Here is a 12,496-nt window from a genome sequence, read left to right as displayed (position 1 = left end):
CTTCAAGGAAATTCTCTACCCGTTTCGCTGTGTGACATGGAGCGTTGTCCTGCATCAAAACTGAAGGCAGAATGGGCGGATAGAATAGGGAATCATGTGCTATTGTAAACGGTTCTGATTCATATTTGCATTCACTTGGCCATGTTGCTATACAAGAGACTCAACTCCTGCTGCAGAAAAATTGCCCCAAACCATGACACTCCACTGACCTTTTTACACACGGCAAACATAATGCTGGCCATCAGACCCAAATACATTACCATACATTTGCTTTAATCATTGAAGAGAACTCTGGACCAATTCTTCTATGTCCACATGTTCTTCAATAAAGTTTAGTCTAGCTTTTAGATTTTTTTTTTGCTGGTGTCCATGGGCACCAGGTAGCCCACCTAAGATCACCTGAGTAGCCTGCAGACAGGTGCTGAAATTAGCGCATCAGTGATGGGTCATTGTGATTTTTGGGGAAATTTGATTTCTAACGGGGATGTTTAAACACAGTGTTTTTTCAACCACTGTAGTCAAGTGTCGTACTGTGCGATAGTAAATTATACCATTTGTGTGCCAGAGTCTTTTACACTGAAATGTCACAATGGATTATGTTGGAGAACTGTAATATATGGCTCATCAAAGGGTACCATTCTTGAGCTACTCAGAAGTTCAGTAGCCGAAATTTGCAGATACAAACGCTTCCCTACTTATGAACATTCGTGTTACGAAAAACGGTAGCTATGAACATTTTTTTCAGGATGTTGTACAGGACACTCTTGTAGTGCTGCTTTCCGCCGCTGCTGGCGTGTGGTGCTGTGAGAGCTCACCCAGCATGCACCCCAAAAGAATCGGTTTCCTCTTCCTAGTTTGTGTGTAAACATTCTATACTGTATCTCCAGCGTGCTAAGAATGTTGACATTTTTATTGATTAATATCTTGTGCATCCATTCAACATAGTTCGTGTAAAGTGTAAATAAGAGGCGAGCCGTTTCCTTTAAAATAAAATTATAATAAGAAAGCTTGATGCGGTTGAGAAAATAGTTGGAACGCTTTTTTCAGCCACTTTTTACCACGGAGGAGGACCTCTTCGAGCGCATCTTCCAAAAGTAAGTTAGACTTAACTTTAGTAATCTTTATAGAGCATATTCTTTTCTGAAATGTTTATGTTTTAGTACAAAACAATACAGGTAACTTAAACAAGCCTTAAACATACTTATACGAGCCTTAAACAAACAAAATATAGCACTGAGGCAACTTACGAACAAATTCAACTCGTCCGGAACTCGTTCATAAGTAGGGCAGCGTCTGTACTAATTTGGCAAGCTGGTATATTAAAACGGTTTTGATGCACAGAGAAGAGGCGGAGTTACTTTTTAGCCATTTAGAACGTAGGAAACAATGCAGGAAGTAGTAAAACCGTGAAAAATAAACCGTAATAGGATTACTATATGTATTCAAAATCCTATTATTTTGTAATATCCTTAAATCCCATCATATTTTTCTTAATATTGCAATTTTGATTCAGATAATTTTACATTTGCGATTGTTAAACAAATATCCCTTTCCTCGGCCTGAGTCTTGGTAAGAAGGCAGATAAAAAAAAGTCATTCGAGGTGTTGTCATATTTAAACAAATTTGCTTACAAACAGTCACAACCGTCAATGTGATTTTTGAGGAATTTTGAATAGAAGCTAAAAATAAAATGAAATTTAATCTTTCTGCATGAACTGTTCACATTCCAATATGAGGAAACCGGATTTCTTAAACGGCCTGTTGTGCTTCCTTATAGCGATTATTGTGAATCTCGACTTTTCCAATGATGCAGTGTTCGTCGTCCAAAACAAAGAAGAAAAAAAACGGCACAGATACACAGTAAACCTCAGGAACATTTTTATTAAAAGCATGGTGGACTCACATCCCCAGAAAGGAACATAAATACAAAAAAATATTGATTATATATACACAAATTATGGCAGTGACAAATGGAAGCGTACCTGGTAGATAAAAATCATAAACTTGCAGCTCCCAATTGTTTGTTTTCTCACTTCAGTCATATTTCAAGGTACAAAAATGAGGCGTGCGCCACCTCAGTGTACATATAAAAAAGGATTCAAATGAAGAGTGGGTCATAATAAACAAATATGTACCATTAAACCGATCACATTATTTACCCATTACTTATAAAACTGATACTGCACATCTAAGAGTAGCTCCTCCAAACTTGTTGCAGCCCTCCTCCGTGTAATTTTTCAACAAAGAAGACTTCCAGAGCGGATCAAATGGAAGAAAAACAAAAACAAACAACGCAATATCACAATATCATGTTACTGTCCTGTAACTAGGAAAGGAGTCATTTAATACCCGATACATTAAATAGGAGAGGTAATACAGAGCTTTGACCACAAGGGTGCAGTGTTCCATCAGTATTACTGCAATCTGGAAAACCGTTTCTCAACCAATTTATTATAGTCATTGAATTAGTAAGCGCAAAATGATTATTTTATTGATTTTAGTCATCTGAGGAAGAGGTAGTGCCAGTCAATTATTTTGGTAACTCGTTTCACATTAATGACGTTGCAAAAATACGCACCCCAGAAAAAAATCTTGTTTTTATGTATTCAACTCTTATGTGTTTGGGTCTCCAGTTATAAATTGTAATAACTGATGTGTCTCAGGGGCCATGAAATCTAATAACAATGGGAATAGATGGGTGTGGATGCATATAATGCATATTAGTATTTTATTCTTGGCCCTTTTATTGGGCAACACATTTCTGAGGGTTTAACTATTTACTATCATTATTGTAATAGAAAAACAAAAGTAATGTAATTTTTCTTAAATGTTCAACCCCCAGATGAAATTCTTTACGATATATTTTTATTTATTGAATTTCAATTGAACAGATTTTACCAGAAACAAAGATTAAAGATAGAGTAAATAAGAGTTAATAGGATGAAACACTCAATGAAATTATAAAATGAAATCAAAAACTGTTACCAAAATGATGTACTTGTACTTCCTCCCGAGTCAAGGCTGCAACCTTGGATTGAACAACTCATTCATATTGTCGACCTAGGCTATGTTCTAGGGCTGCACGATTTGGGGAAAAAAAACATAATTGCGATTTTTCACACCTAAATTGCAATTTCCATTTTAAAATAAAAGTGGATTTTCTGTGCTAGTTTTTTTTTTCCGGGGAGAACATAAACGTAGCGACACGCAAACAACTTGAGATGACGTACTTCGAGACTGAGAGTAGACGACTGGAACAAAATATCAACTATAAATGTATGAATAACAGAATGGCAGTTGAATAAATGGTCTTTATTTTCATTATACAAAAGTAGAATGAAATTGGAGGGCTATTCCTTTTAGTCTGAGAAAACGATTTTGAGAAAGGCTGGCTAGCTAGCTACACGCTAGCCTCGGATAACCGTGACTTCTGCAAGGTTTTTGGGATGATTAAAACACAAGAGTCACATATGTAGCGGAGCAGTAGCTCCATGTTGTCCATTTCATGGGTAATGGATCTGGCGTTGGTGACTAGCCATGCTCGGCAAGGGTGGCTCAAGAGTTGTTAGCCTAGCTGTTAGCTTTCCCTTCCGACGCCGCCTCAACCAATTCCCGGACGTGATAAAAATCCAGACAGCACCTGCTGGTGATCGGCTTTTCCTTGCGCTTTTCTGACTTTCCTCGGAGTCCGATATCATTAATGAAATTATTTTTAATGTAACGAGCCACAAAAACTACGAGCTGTGTCGTTTGTTTTGGTGGCCATTTGTGTATGCTGTGTTTAGTCGACTGGCAGCTTAAACCAAGTCATGTTTATTTCTGATGCCCTTAATCCCAAGGAGTCTCAAAGAGCTGCACAGATCACAGTCTATTACAGACTATTATGACACCATCCCCTGATCTAAAAGCTACACGAGGGCAAGGAAAAACTCAAACATCTCAAAATGAGATAAATTAAGGAACCTTGAGAAGGGACCACACATGAGGTCAACCCACTTCTAGGATGACCAGGCTGCAGCCTACCAAAGTCGTGCGCACACCTCTTTATTGGTCGTGCCCTTAAAAAACAGATTCTGATTGGCCGGTGCTGTAAAACCACGAAAAGTGACAATTCTTGTTGGCCAAACACTCCGTCAATCAAAAAACAAAGTGGAACTATGAATCCCTGAAAACAACGCAGTGGTTTGCGGTTACACCATTGCACTACGTCACATCGTGATATCGATTCGATTTCGGTTAATCGTGCAGCCCTACTATATTCTATTCGGTCTCCATTCAAAAATCATTTATTTTTTCATTTTCCTCGAATGACGTACCTTAAGATTTTTCTTAAAGTAAACGTCTCACAATTGTTGTGAAACACTGGTCTGGATATTTTTTCAATACTGTACTTTTTGCTCGATTCAGAATATTAAGCATGATTGGCTCTCAAATAACACAACTGCATAGTATTAACTAGAGTAATACCAACACTGAACATAGGTGGCACCAGCAGTCTTAAAGCAGCGATAATTTAAGCTTTTTTTCTTTTTTTGCCTAAAAATCATCAACGAGATTTGGCGTAAATCTTAGCACATGAACTTGTTTTTCACAAAATAAAATGCAACTCACGGGGCTCATAGACAATCTTGCCGTAAGTCTTCACTTTTTGGGAACGCGTGTAAAACACGCAAATCCGCACAGGAATTATGAGCGCAGTTTCCAATCTCAAACTACAAAAACGTCATACGTGCTATGCACTCACCCAACATGTCGCCTATAAAATAGAATCAAAATGTACATAAATGATCAAATGTGTTACTAATGTCCACAAATCTGCTTTTTAAGATTTCAGTGCAAAAATCATTAAGCCCATTAACGGTTGCTGTGCTTCTACAAATACAATCTTGAGTCCAGAAAAAGCAAAATGCTGATTAAGGCATCAGATCCGAGTTCACATGTTATGAAGGTCATATTGTGCAAAAAAACGCAAATATTTCCCCTTTGCATGAACACGTACGAAAGAAATGGCACGCCGTGGGTTTTGACGTACTGGTCTCGGAGGGGTGAGGGTGCGGGGTTTGGAGCCTAGCCGGGAAACCCGCCGGGCGCTTCCGGGTCGGGCGAGTCTTCCCCCGGGCTGTCCTGTTCGTCGTTGGACAGCAGGACGCGCTGTTCGTCCATGCGCTTGGCTTGCACTCGCTGGATCAAGCTGAAGAAGTCTTCGTCTGGCACGGTTGGGGCGTGGGGGCCCGCTTCGGGGGGGGAGCAGCGCTGGTCGTCGATCCGTGAAGACTGCGGTTATGAGAAAATCATCAGAGATAATGACTGGATTTTCCCCGCTATAAGGCGTACTGGACTATAAGCCTTTTCTGTTGCCGACCTGGGCTTCTTTAAATCCAGGCTATAAACACCCTTCCTTGGGATGGCTTTTAATATTCAGTAGTTTAAAGAAACGTATTTTATTTTATCTTATTTGATACTGTTGTATTTATTGTGGGTTTTTTTATTGTTATTTATTTATTTATTTATTTTTAGTTTTTACTTATTGTTTTTCCGTTATTATACTAAAGCACTTTGGCAAATGGTCTGCAATTATAAAGCACTTTTCAACCAACCGAAGACCTCCCAAAGCGCTTCACAATGTGCTTCACACTTACCCATTCACACACACACTCTCACACACCGATAGCAGCATCAGCCATGCCAGGCAACTACATGCTTATCGAGGACATTAGGGATTCAGTGTCCTGTCCAAAAACACTTCCACATTTAACACGGAGACTAGGAATCTAACCTGTGACCTCTGAATCCCAAGACGAGTGCTTTACCTCCTATATAAACTGGACTTCCACAGAGCCTTGAAATGTCTTAAAAGGCATTGAATTCATTACTCTTAAACTAAGGCCTTGATTGGCATTCAAATGTCTTCAGTCGAATTTTTGAAAGTCTTACAACTAAAATTTCACTGATTTAATATTTACGAGGCACTATACATTGTGTGCTAGAAATGTGTTTTATTGTTGACTTGGTATTCAAATTGATTTCAAAAGGCATTGAAAAGTCTTAAAAAGTCTTGAACCATGAAATAAAGTTAAATTTACATGGAACTAAAACTGTTGCACTGATAATAAACGATTGCCGTATTTACACATTGCACGATCAGTTGGAATATGGCAATGAAATTGGGTGCAGTGGGAATCGAACCCTGATTGCGACGTGGAGTGCACCTATCCACTGGGGCAGGGGGAGCAGTTATGGGTCTTTTCATGAATACAAATGGCTCGGAGATAAAATGCTACTTGTGCAACTTTCCTCAGTACCGTTTCACATGACAATGCCATACAAACTAATGCCAACTGCCGTTAATCACGAGGGAAGAAGAAATGCAATGGTAGAGCGAAGCTACCGGAGCAGGCCTCCTGTCAGTAATTTTTAAGCAAACTTAATGTATTCTTCTTCATTTAGTGCGTGGTTTATTGGGTTAGACTGCCAGAACACATGGCAGCAATTAAAAGGACTTCACCCAAAGTCCAAGCACTTTTAAAGGATTTCAAGCTCCCATATGAACCCTGATGAATAAACACAAAACATATTTACAGCAGTTTTTGTGTTTCTACACCTTCATTGCCAAATTTAAGCACTTTCAGGGCCAATTTTCCCAGTACATTCAAAAGAAAGAAATCCAGTGCCAATCAAAAGAATTTCTTTTTTTGGCTTTGATGACTAAAAGTCGCCATCTTGCTACGAGCACATACTACGGTGTATCGACATTTCGTTCTGTGTACATTGTTACAAAGAATGACAATACAAAGGAAATTATTATTATTATTATTATTTTGTGTCAATGGGCTGTTATAAACTAACATGAATTCTGCCATTCTGCCTCAACAATGGCTATATCACACTTGTTTACCAACACAAAAAGGGCTCTAAGGGTAATAATGGAGTTTAATACGTAAAACAAAAATAAACTAGCGTCATGTATAAAAAGCACAAAAAATGAGCCAAATTTTGACTCATTTTAATTATAATGATTGTTTTGAAGCAGAATGCATTCGATCCTTAAATCTTAGAAACAGTTTATCTTTTGCTTTCTGTTTGACTTATTTTTATTTGTATTTTTTGCGTATTTTCCAGAGGATCGGTGTCTAAATATGTCAAAATAGAATTGTAAATGGTAAATTTATTTTCATTTAATCATTTATTTATAGAACTGAAGAGTTAATATTTGTAATTTAATTTTTTGTTTGTTTGCATTTTCAGGGAGTTTGTGTTGTTCGACTTAAAGTAAAATTTAAAATAGTTTTGTATTTTTTTTGTGTAGATCTGTGAATATTGTAATTGATATTTCAGGTGTTTTTCAGTGATCCTCTGCAAAACATATGAAATTACTAACTATTAGATAATATTTTACTATTATTGATAACAGCAAAAATTCCCAAAGTTGCCGTTTGGGCGCCAAAAGATCCAGCTCTTCTTAATAGCCGAGCCAGGAGAGCTGCTTCTTGAAAAAGAGCCAGAATTCCCATGACTTATCTGATAAACCTGTCCTCTTGGATGCAACAGTAGGGGGGGAAAACGTTTCACATGAAGACTCGATAATAAGGACAAGAGCCACCTTCAGCATCATTTTTACGCCTTAAAAAAAAAAAAATCAGCATTTTAAAAGCGTCGTCTTACGCGTCAGACTGCGAGGAAACACGGCTATGGAAATAATATCAAGCATTTTCAAGCACTTCGCCACCGAAAATCTTGAGAGGTGCTCGTTATATATATATATATATATATATATATATATATATATTACCATTAAATAATGAATGCAGCATTTTCAGGAAAAAAAAGTTATTATAGAAGGAATAGCGAATAAGTGGATAACTAGCCTCTACGCGTCTCTCCATTTTTACCTGGCACTTGACGAGCATATTGAAAAAATCGTCTCCTGGCTCCTGCTCGCCTTCCCCCACCAAATGCCCCAAGTTGTTGTGCGTGATCCTGAGACCCGGGAGGTTGCCCACATTGACGCGCTGGTCGTCCAGGCGCCGGCTCTGAGAACTGGCGATCAAATCGAATAGCTCCTCCGTCTGGGGGGAGGTGGTCATTGCGGGATCTGTGAGGAACAGGGCAGCGTCAATTTCAAGTCGGGCTGCGACTAATGTTAGTAAGTTACGGAATATTGAAGAGATTAGTTGAATAATTTGATCATTCTTTTTTTTCTTAAATTTAGCATGATCTTGATTTCATTATAAAGCAAATGATGGTAAACACAAGAAAAGAGTGTATAATGAAACAAAAATCTTTTATTGAACATATTGCGGATTCACAGAGAAAAAAAAAAGAAAATAGGCGCAGTGCTCTGTCAATAGGGACATAAATCCGCAAAAAAATGTCTGTCATTCTTAGGGAATGGCAAATAAATAATATATTTAAATCAAGTAAACCAGGGGTCAGGAACCTTTTCGACCCAAAAAGCCATAAAAGCAAAGCATTTTGATTTAGTTTGAAAGAGAGCCACACCATATATTTTAAGACAAAAATCCACGAAACCACCAAACTCTCTGCAGACAAAGGGTAATTCTTCAGCACATATTATTGCAGATTTGATGAATTGAAAAAGGTATAAAATCTTAACGACAATTTCCAGAATCAATACAAATATACCACGTAAAATGTGTCTCCCTCCCACAGTTGAGAGTGTAGAGGCTCATTCCGACTCATTTCTGTCCTAAATAATGGTTTCAAAACGGAGTTATTTTGTAAAAATACTGCAAAGAATTGAGTGCTTGTGTGTGTAGCTCCGCTGATCGCTACCTTTCACAATCAAATTGCTCTGGGAGCTTTAGAATAAAATAGAATAAAATATACCTTTATTGTCATTGTTTATGGGTAGGGGTGTTTACAGTTTGTTCTGTGAGCATACCTGTCAACCTCCACGGCTCCATGCCCGTACAAACTGTCGTATTTTCCTGTTCAAAATGCAAAATAATCGTACACCATATATATTTTTTTTTTTTCGGAATGATGCATGATGGGAAATCCCCAGGCAGCAGACGCATGAGCACAGTAGCATCAAACCGCTCGCTTCGTTTGCAACGAAAAAAACGATAGAGATAGAGGCCTCCGCGGCGAACTCCTATGACTTGATTGATTTGCCGTTTCGTGATAGTCGGTGTATACCGGATGGCACCCTCATCTCATCTTATCTCATTAGCCATAAGGCTTATCCTCATTAGGGTCACGGGGGGGCTGGAGCCCATCCGAGCCATCTCCGGGCAGTGGGCAGGGGACACCCTGAACTGGTTGCCAGCCAATCGCAGCGGATGGCACCCATCGACAAATTTGCGTTTTTCCGTACAGATTTCCTTGTACGTCGCACTCTACTAAAAAACGTACTTTGTGAGGCAAAACCATACAGGTTGACAGGTATGTGTGAGTTTTCATCATAAAGTGCCTCAACGGTGAACATACTGGACTGTCTCAGAAAATTAGAATATTGTGATAAAGTTCTTTATTTTCTGTAATGCAATTAAAAAAACAAAAATGTCATACATTCTGGATTCATTACACATCAACTGAACTATTTCAAGCCTTTTATTATTTTAATATTGCTGAATTTGGCTTACAGCTTAAGAAAACTCAAAAATCCTATCTCAAAATATTAGAATATCATGAAAAAGTATACAAGTAGGCTATTCAACTAATCACCTGAATCATCTAATTGACTCGAAACACCTTGCGAGGGTTTTCTGAGCCTTAAAAACACTCAGCTTGGTTCAGTAAACTAAATCACAAGTATGGGGAAGACTGCTGTCCATAGGACCATCATTGATACCCTCCATCAGGAGGGTAAGACACAAGAGGAAAATTCTCAAAGAGCAGGCTGTTCACAGAGTGCAGTTTCAAAGCATATCCACAAAAAGTCTGTTGGAAGGGAAAAATGTGGCCGGAAACGCTGCACAACCAAGAGAGATGACCGCAGCCTTAACAAAATTGTGACGAAGAGCTGCTTCCAGAATTTGGGGGAGCTTCAAAGACAGTGGGCTGAAGCTGGAGTCCAGGTATCAAAAGCCACAGTTCACAGACGTGTCCGGGAAATGGGCTACAATAGCCGTATTCCCATGGTCAAGCCACTTCTGAACTCAAGACAACGGAAGAAGCGTCTGACTTGGGCTATGGAGAAGAAGCACTGGACAGTTGCAGAGTGGTCCAAAGTCCTCTTTTCAGACGAAAGCAAGTTTTGCATTTCATTTGGAAGTCAAGGCGCCAGAGTCTGGAGAAAGGCTGGAGAGGAGCAAAATCCAAGTTGCTTGAAATCCAGTGTGAAGTTCCCACAGTCAGCAATGGTTTGGGGAGCCATGTCAGCTGCTGGTGTTGGTCCACTGTGTTTCATCAAGTCCAGAGTAAATGCAACTGTGTACCAAGAGATTTTAGAGCACTACATGCTTCCATCTGCTGAAAAGCTCTATGGAGATGAGGATTTCATTTTCCAGCATGATCTGGCACCTGCCCACAGTGCCAAAACCACCAGTAACTGGTGCACTGACCATGGCATCACTGTCCTTGATTGGCCTGCTAATTCCCCTGACCTGAACCCCATTGAGAATTTGTGGGGTATAGTTAAGAAGAAGATGAAAGACACCAGACCTACAAATGCAAATGAGCTGAAGGCCGCTATCGAAGCATCCTGGGCATCAATAACACCTCAGCAATGCCACAGGCTGATTGCCTCCATGCCACGCCGGATTGATGCAGTAATCCGTGCAAAAGGATTCCCAACCAAGTACTGAGTGCATCAATGGACATTTTCAAATGTTTGATTTAGTTTTGCTGTTATAAAATTATTTTTTTACTTGGTCTGAGGAAGTATTCTAATATTTTGAGATAGGATTTTTGAGTTTTTTTCAGCTGTAAGCCAAAATCAGCAATATTCAAATAATAAAAGGCTTGAAATAGTTCAGTTGATGTGTAATGAATCCAGAATGTATGACATTTTTGTTTTTTTAATTGCATTACAGAAAATAAAGAACTTTATCACAATATTCTAATTTTCTGAGACAGTCCAGTATATGTTTAATGAGCTTCCATATAAAGGATTTCTTAGCGATGTACAGCCAAAACGGGGTATGTCGGTGTGACACCGTGATTGTAGACTGTAGTTGAGACTGTGCCCTATATATACTTGACTGAACCCTATCAGTGTTACTTTTGCTTTGCACAGCATTATTGCTCAGTTCACGTTTGGAACAATTCAGGAAAACAACCAAGGTCTCAATTTATCTCCAAGCCAGGTGTACTCAGGCCATACCTGACTCGCGGGCCATAGGTTCCCGACCCCTGCTGTAAACGAAGATCAAGCTCATTTGCAGCAGTAGAACAGTCAATAAAACAAATATTTGCATTTTGTGACGCACATTTAGTGGTCAACTGCAAAGTCTGTAACTAAAACACTTAATGTTTCTCAACTGTTTTAACAACTGACATTAAATTCTTAAAACGCTCTTAAGACTGCATGCATTTAATTCCAATGGGGTTTGTCATGCACAGTCTGACACAACGCTCGAGCTCTCTTTTATGGCAAAATATACGCGTATAAAATGTGCAATGCATGTGGTGAAAACCTTATTGGCTTAAATAATACTTGAAGGCGAGTCAGACTCCGTTTCATTCAACTGACCAACGAGGTCTTTAAATGTTGTGCATCACTGTAATACAGCAATGATACGCAAGGTCTGTTTTGCAGACATTGCAAGTAGTCTTTTTAGTCGTCATATCCCGACTAAGATGCTCCCAATCTTTAGAAGCGTTGATATGCGGACTAGATGTTGATACCGCCATTTCAGACGTTATTGCGCATGAGCGACTCTCAGCAGTGATTATATCTATGTAAAGACGCCTTATTCTGTTGAACGTGTCAGACAACAATAGTCAACAATTAATTCCATTGTTGGCTACTAATTTTGTTGACTATATCGACTGATTGTTGCAGCCCTAATTTCGAGTGTTCAAAAAAAGGAAATTATAAAGCAACCGACCGATCACTTCAGTCAGGGCGGCGTCTTCTTGGCCGTTTTGCTGCTCGTCCAGGCGGCAGCGCTGATCGTCCATGCGGCTGCTTTGGAACTTGCTGAGCAGGTCGAAAAAGCAGTCCTCATCGGAAGGGTCACGGCCGAGTTTCTGGCACAGATGCAAAAGCAAGGTCAACCATTTCAGGAAGCACCTAAGCCGCAGCCTCTAACACAACCCAACGGGAAGTCCATTATAATCACGGGTAATGAGGATTTTCCCATTGAGTAATACAAGGAAGTAATTTGATGGAATCACAAGGGACTTCCATTAGTGCAATAGGTCCTTTAATAAGTCCAGAGCGGCTGCATAGATGAGACACTTTCCAAACACTTTGTTTTGTACTAAAATATGCATTAGCTATGCGGTCTTCTTTTGGGCATTGACAATTTACCCTGGGATGAGTTTTTGGTTCCTCCTAACATTCCTAGCTCCAGGATGAAGTCCCGGT

General features: G+C 39.3%; 1 protein-coding gene across 2 annotated transcripts in view; it reads right to left on the bottom strand.

Annotated features, from left to right (window-relative positions):
- Positions 1 to 4,950: 4,950 nt before the first annotated feature.
- The window catches only part of gpsm1b (G protein signaling modulator 1b), a 41,836-nt gene continuing 34,290 nt past the window's right edge, over positions 4,951 to 12,496 (bottom strand). For both annotated transcript variants that reach the window (XM_088356028.1, XM_088356027.1), the window contains exons 12-14: positions 12,015 to 12,156; positions 7,890 to 8,092; positions 4,951 to 5,274 (exon numbers count right to left, since the gene is read on the bottom strand). In XM_088356028.1, coding sequence (XP_088212154.1) covers positions 5,068 to 5,274; positions 7,890 to 8,092; positions 12,015 to 12,156 — 552 coding nt within the window. In that variant the 3' untranslated portion in view covers positions 4,951 to 5,067. The remainder of the gene's footprint in view (positions 5,275 to 7,889; positions 8,093 to 12,014; positions 12,157 to 12,496) is intronic.

This window comes from Urocampus carinirostris, chromosome 16 (genome assembly GCF_059441175.1).
Source record: "Urocampus carinirostris isolate Australia breed hairy pipefish chromosome 16, RoL_Ucar_1.0, whole genome shotgun sequence".
In the NCBI taxonomy this organism is placed as follows: Eukaryota; Metazoa; Chordata; class Actinopteri; order Syngnathiformes; family Syngnathidae; genus Urocampus; species Urocampus carinirostris.
This window is presented reverse-complemented; position numbering and strand designations above follow the sequence as displayed.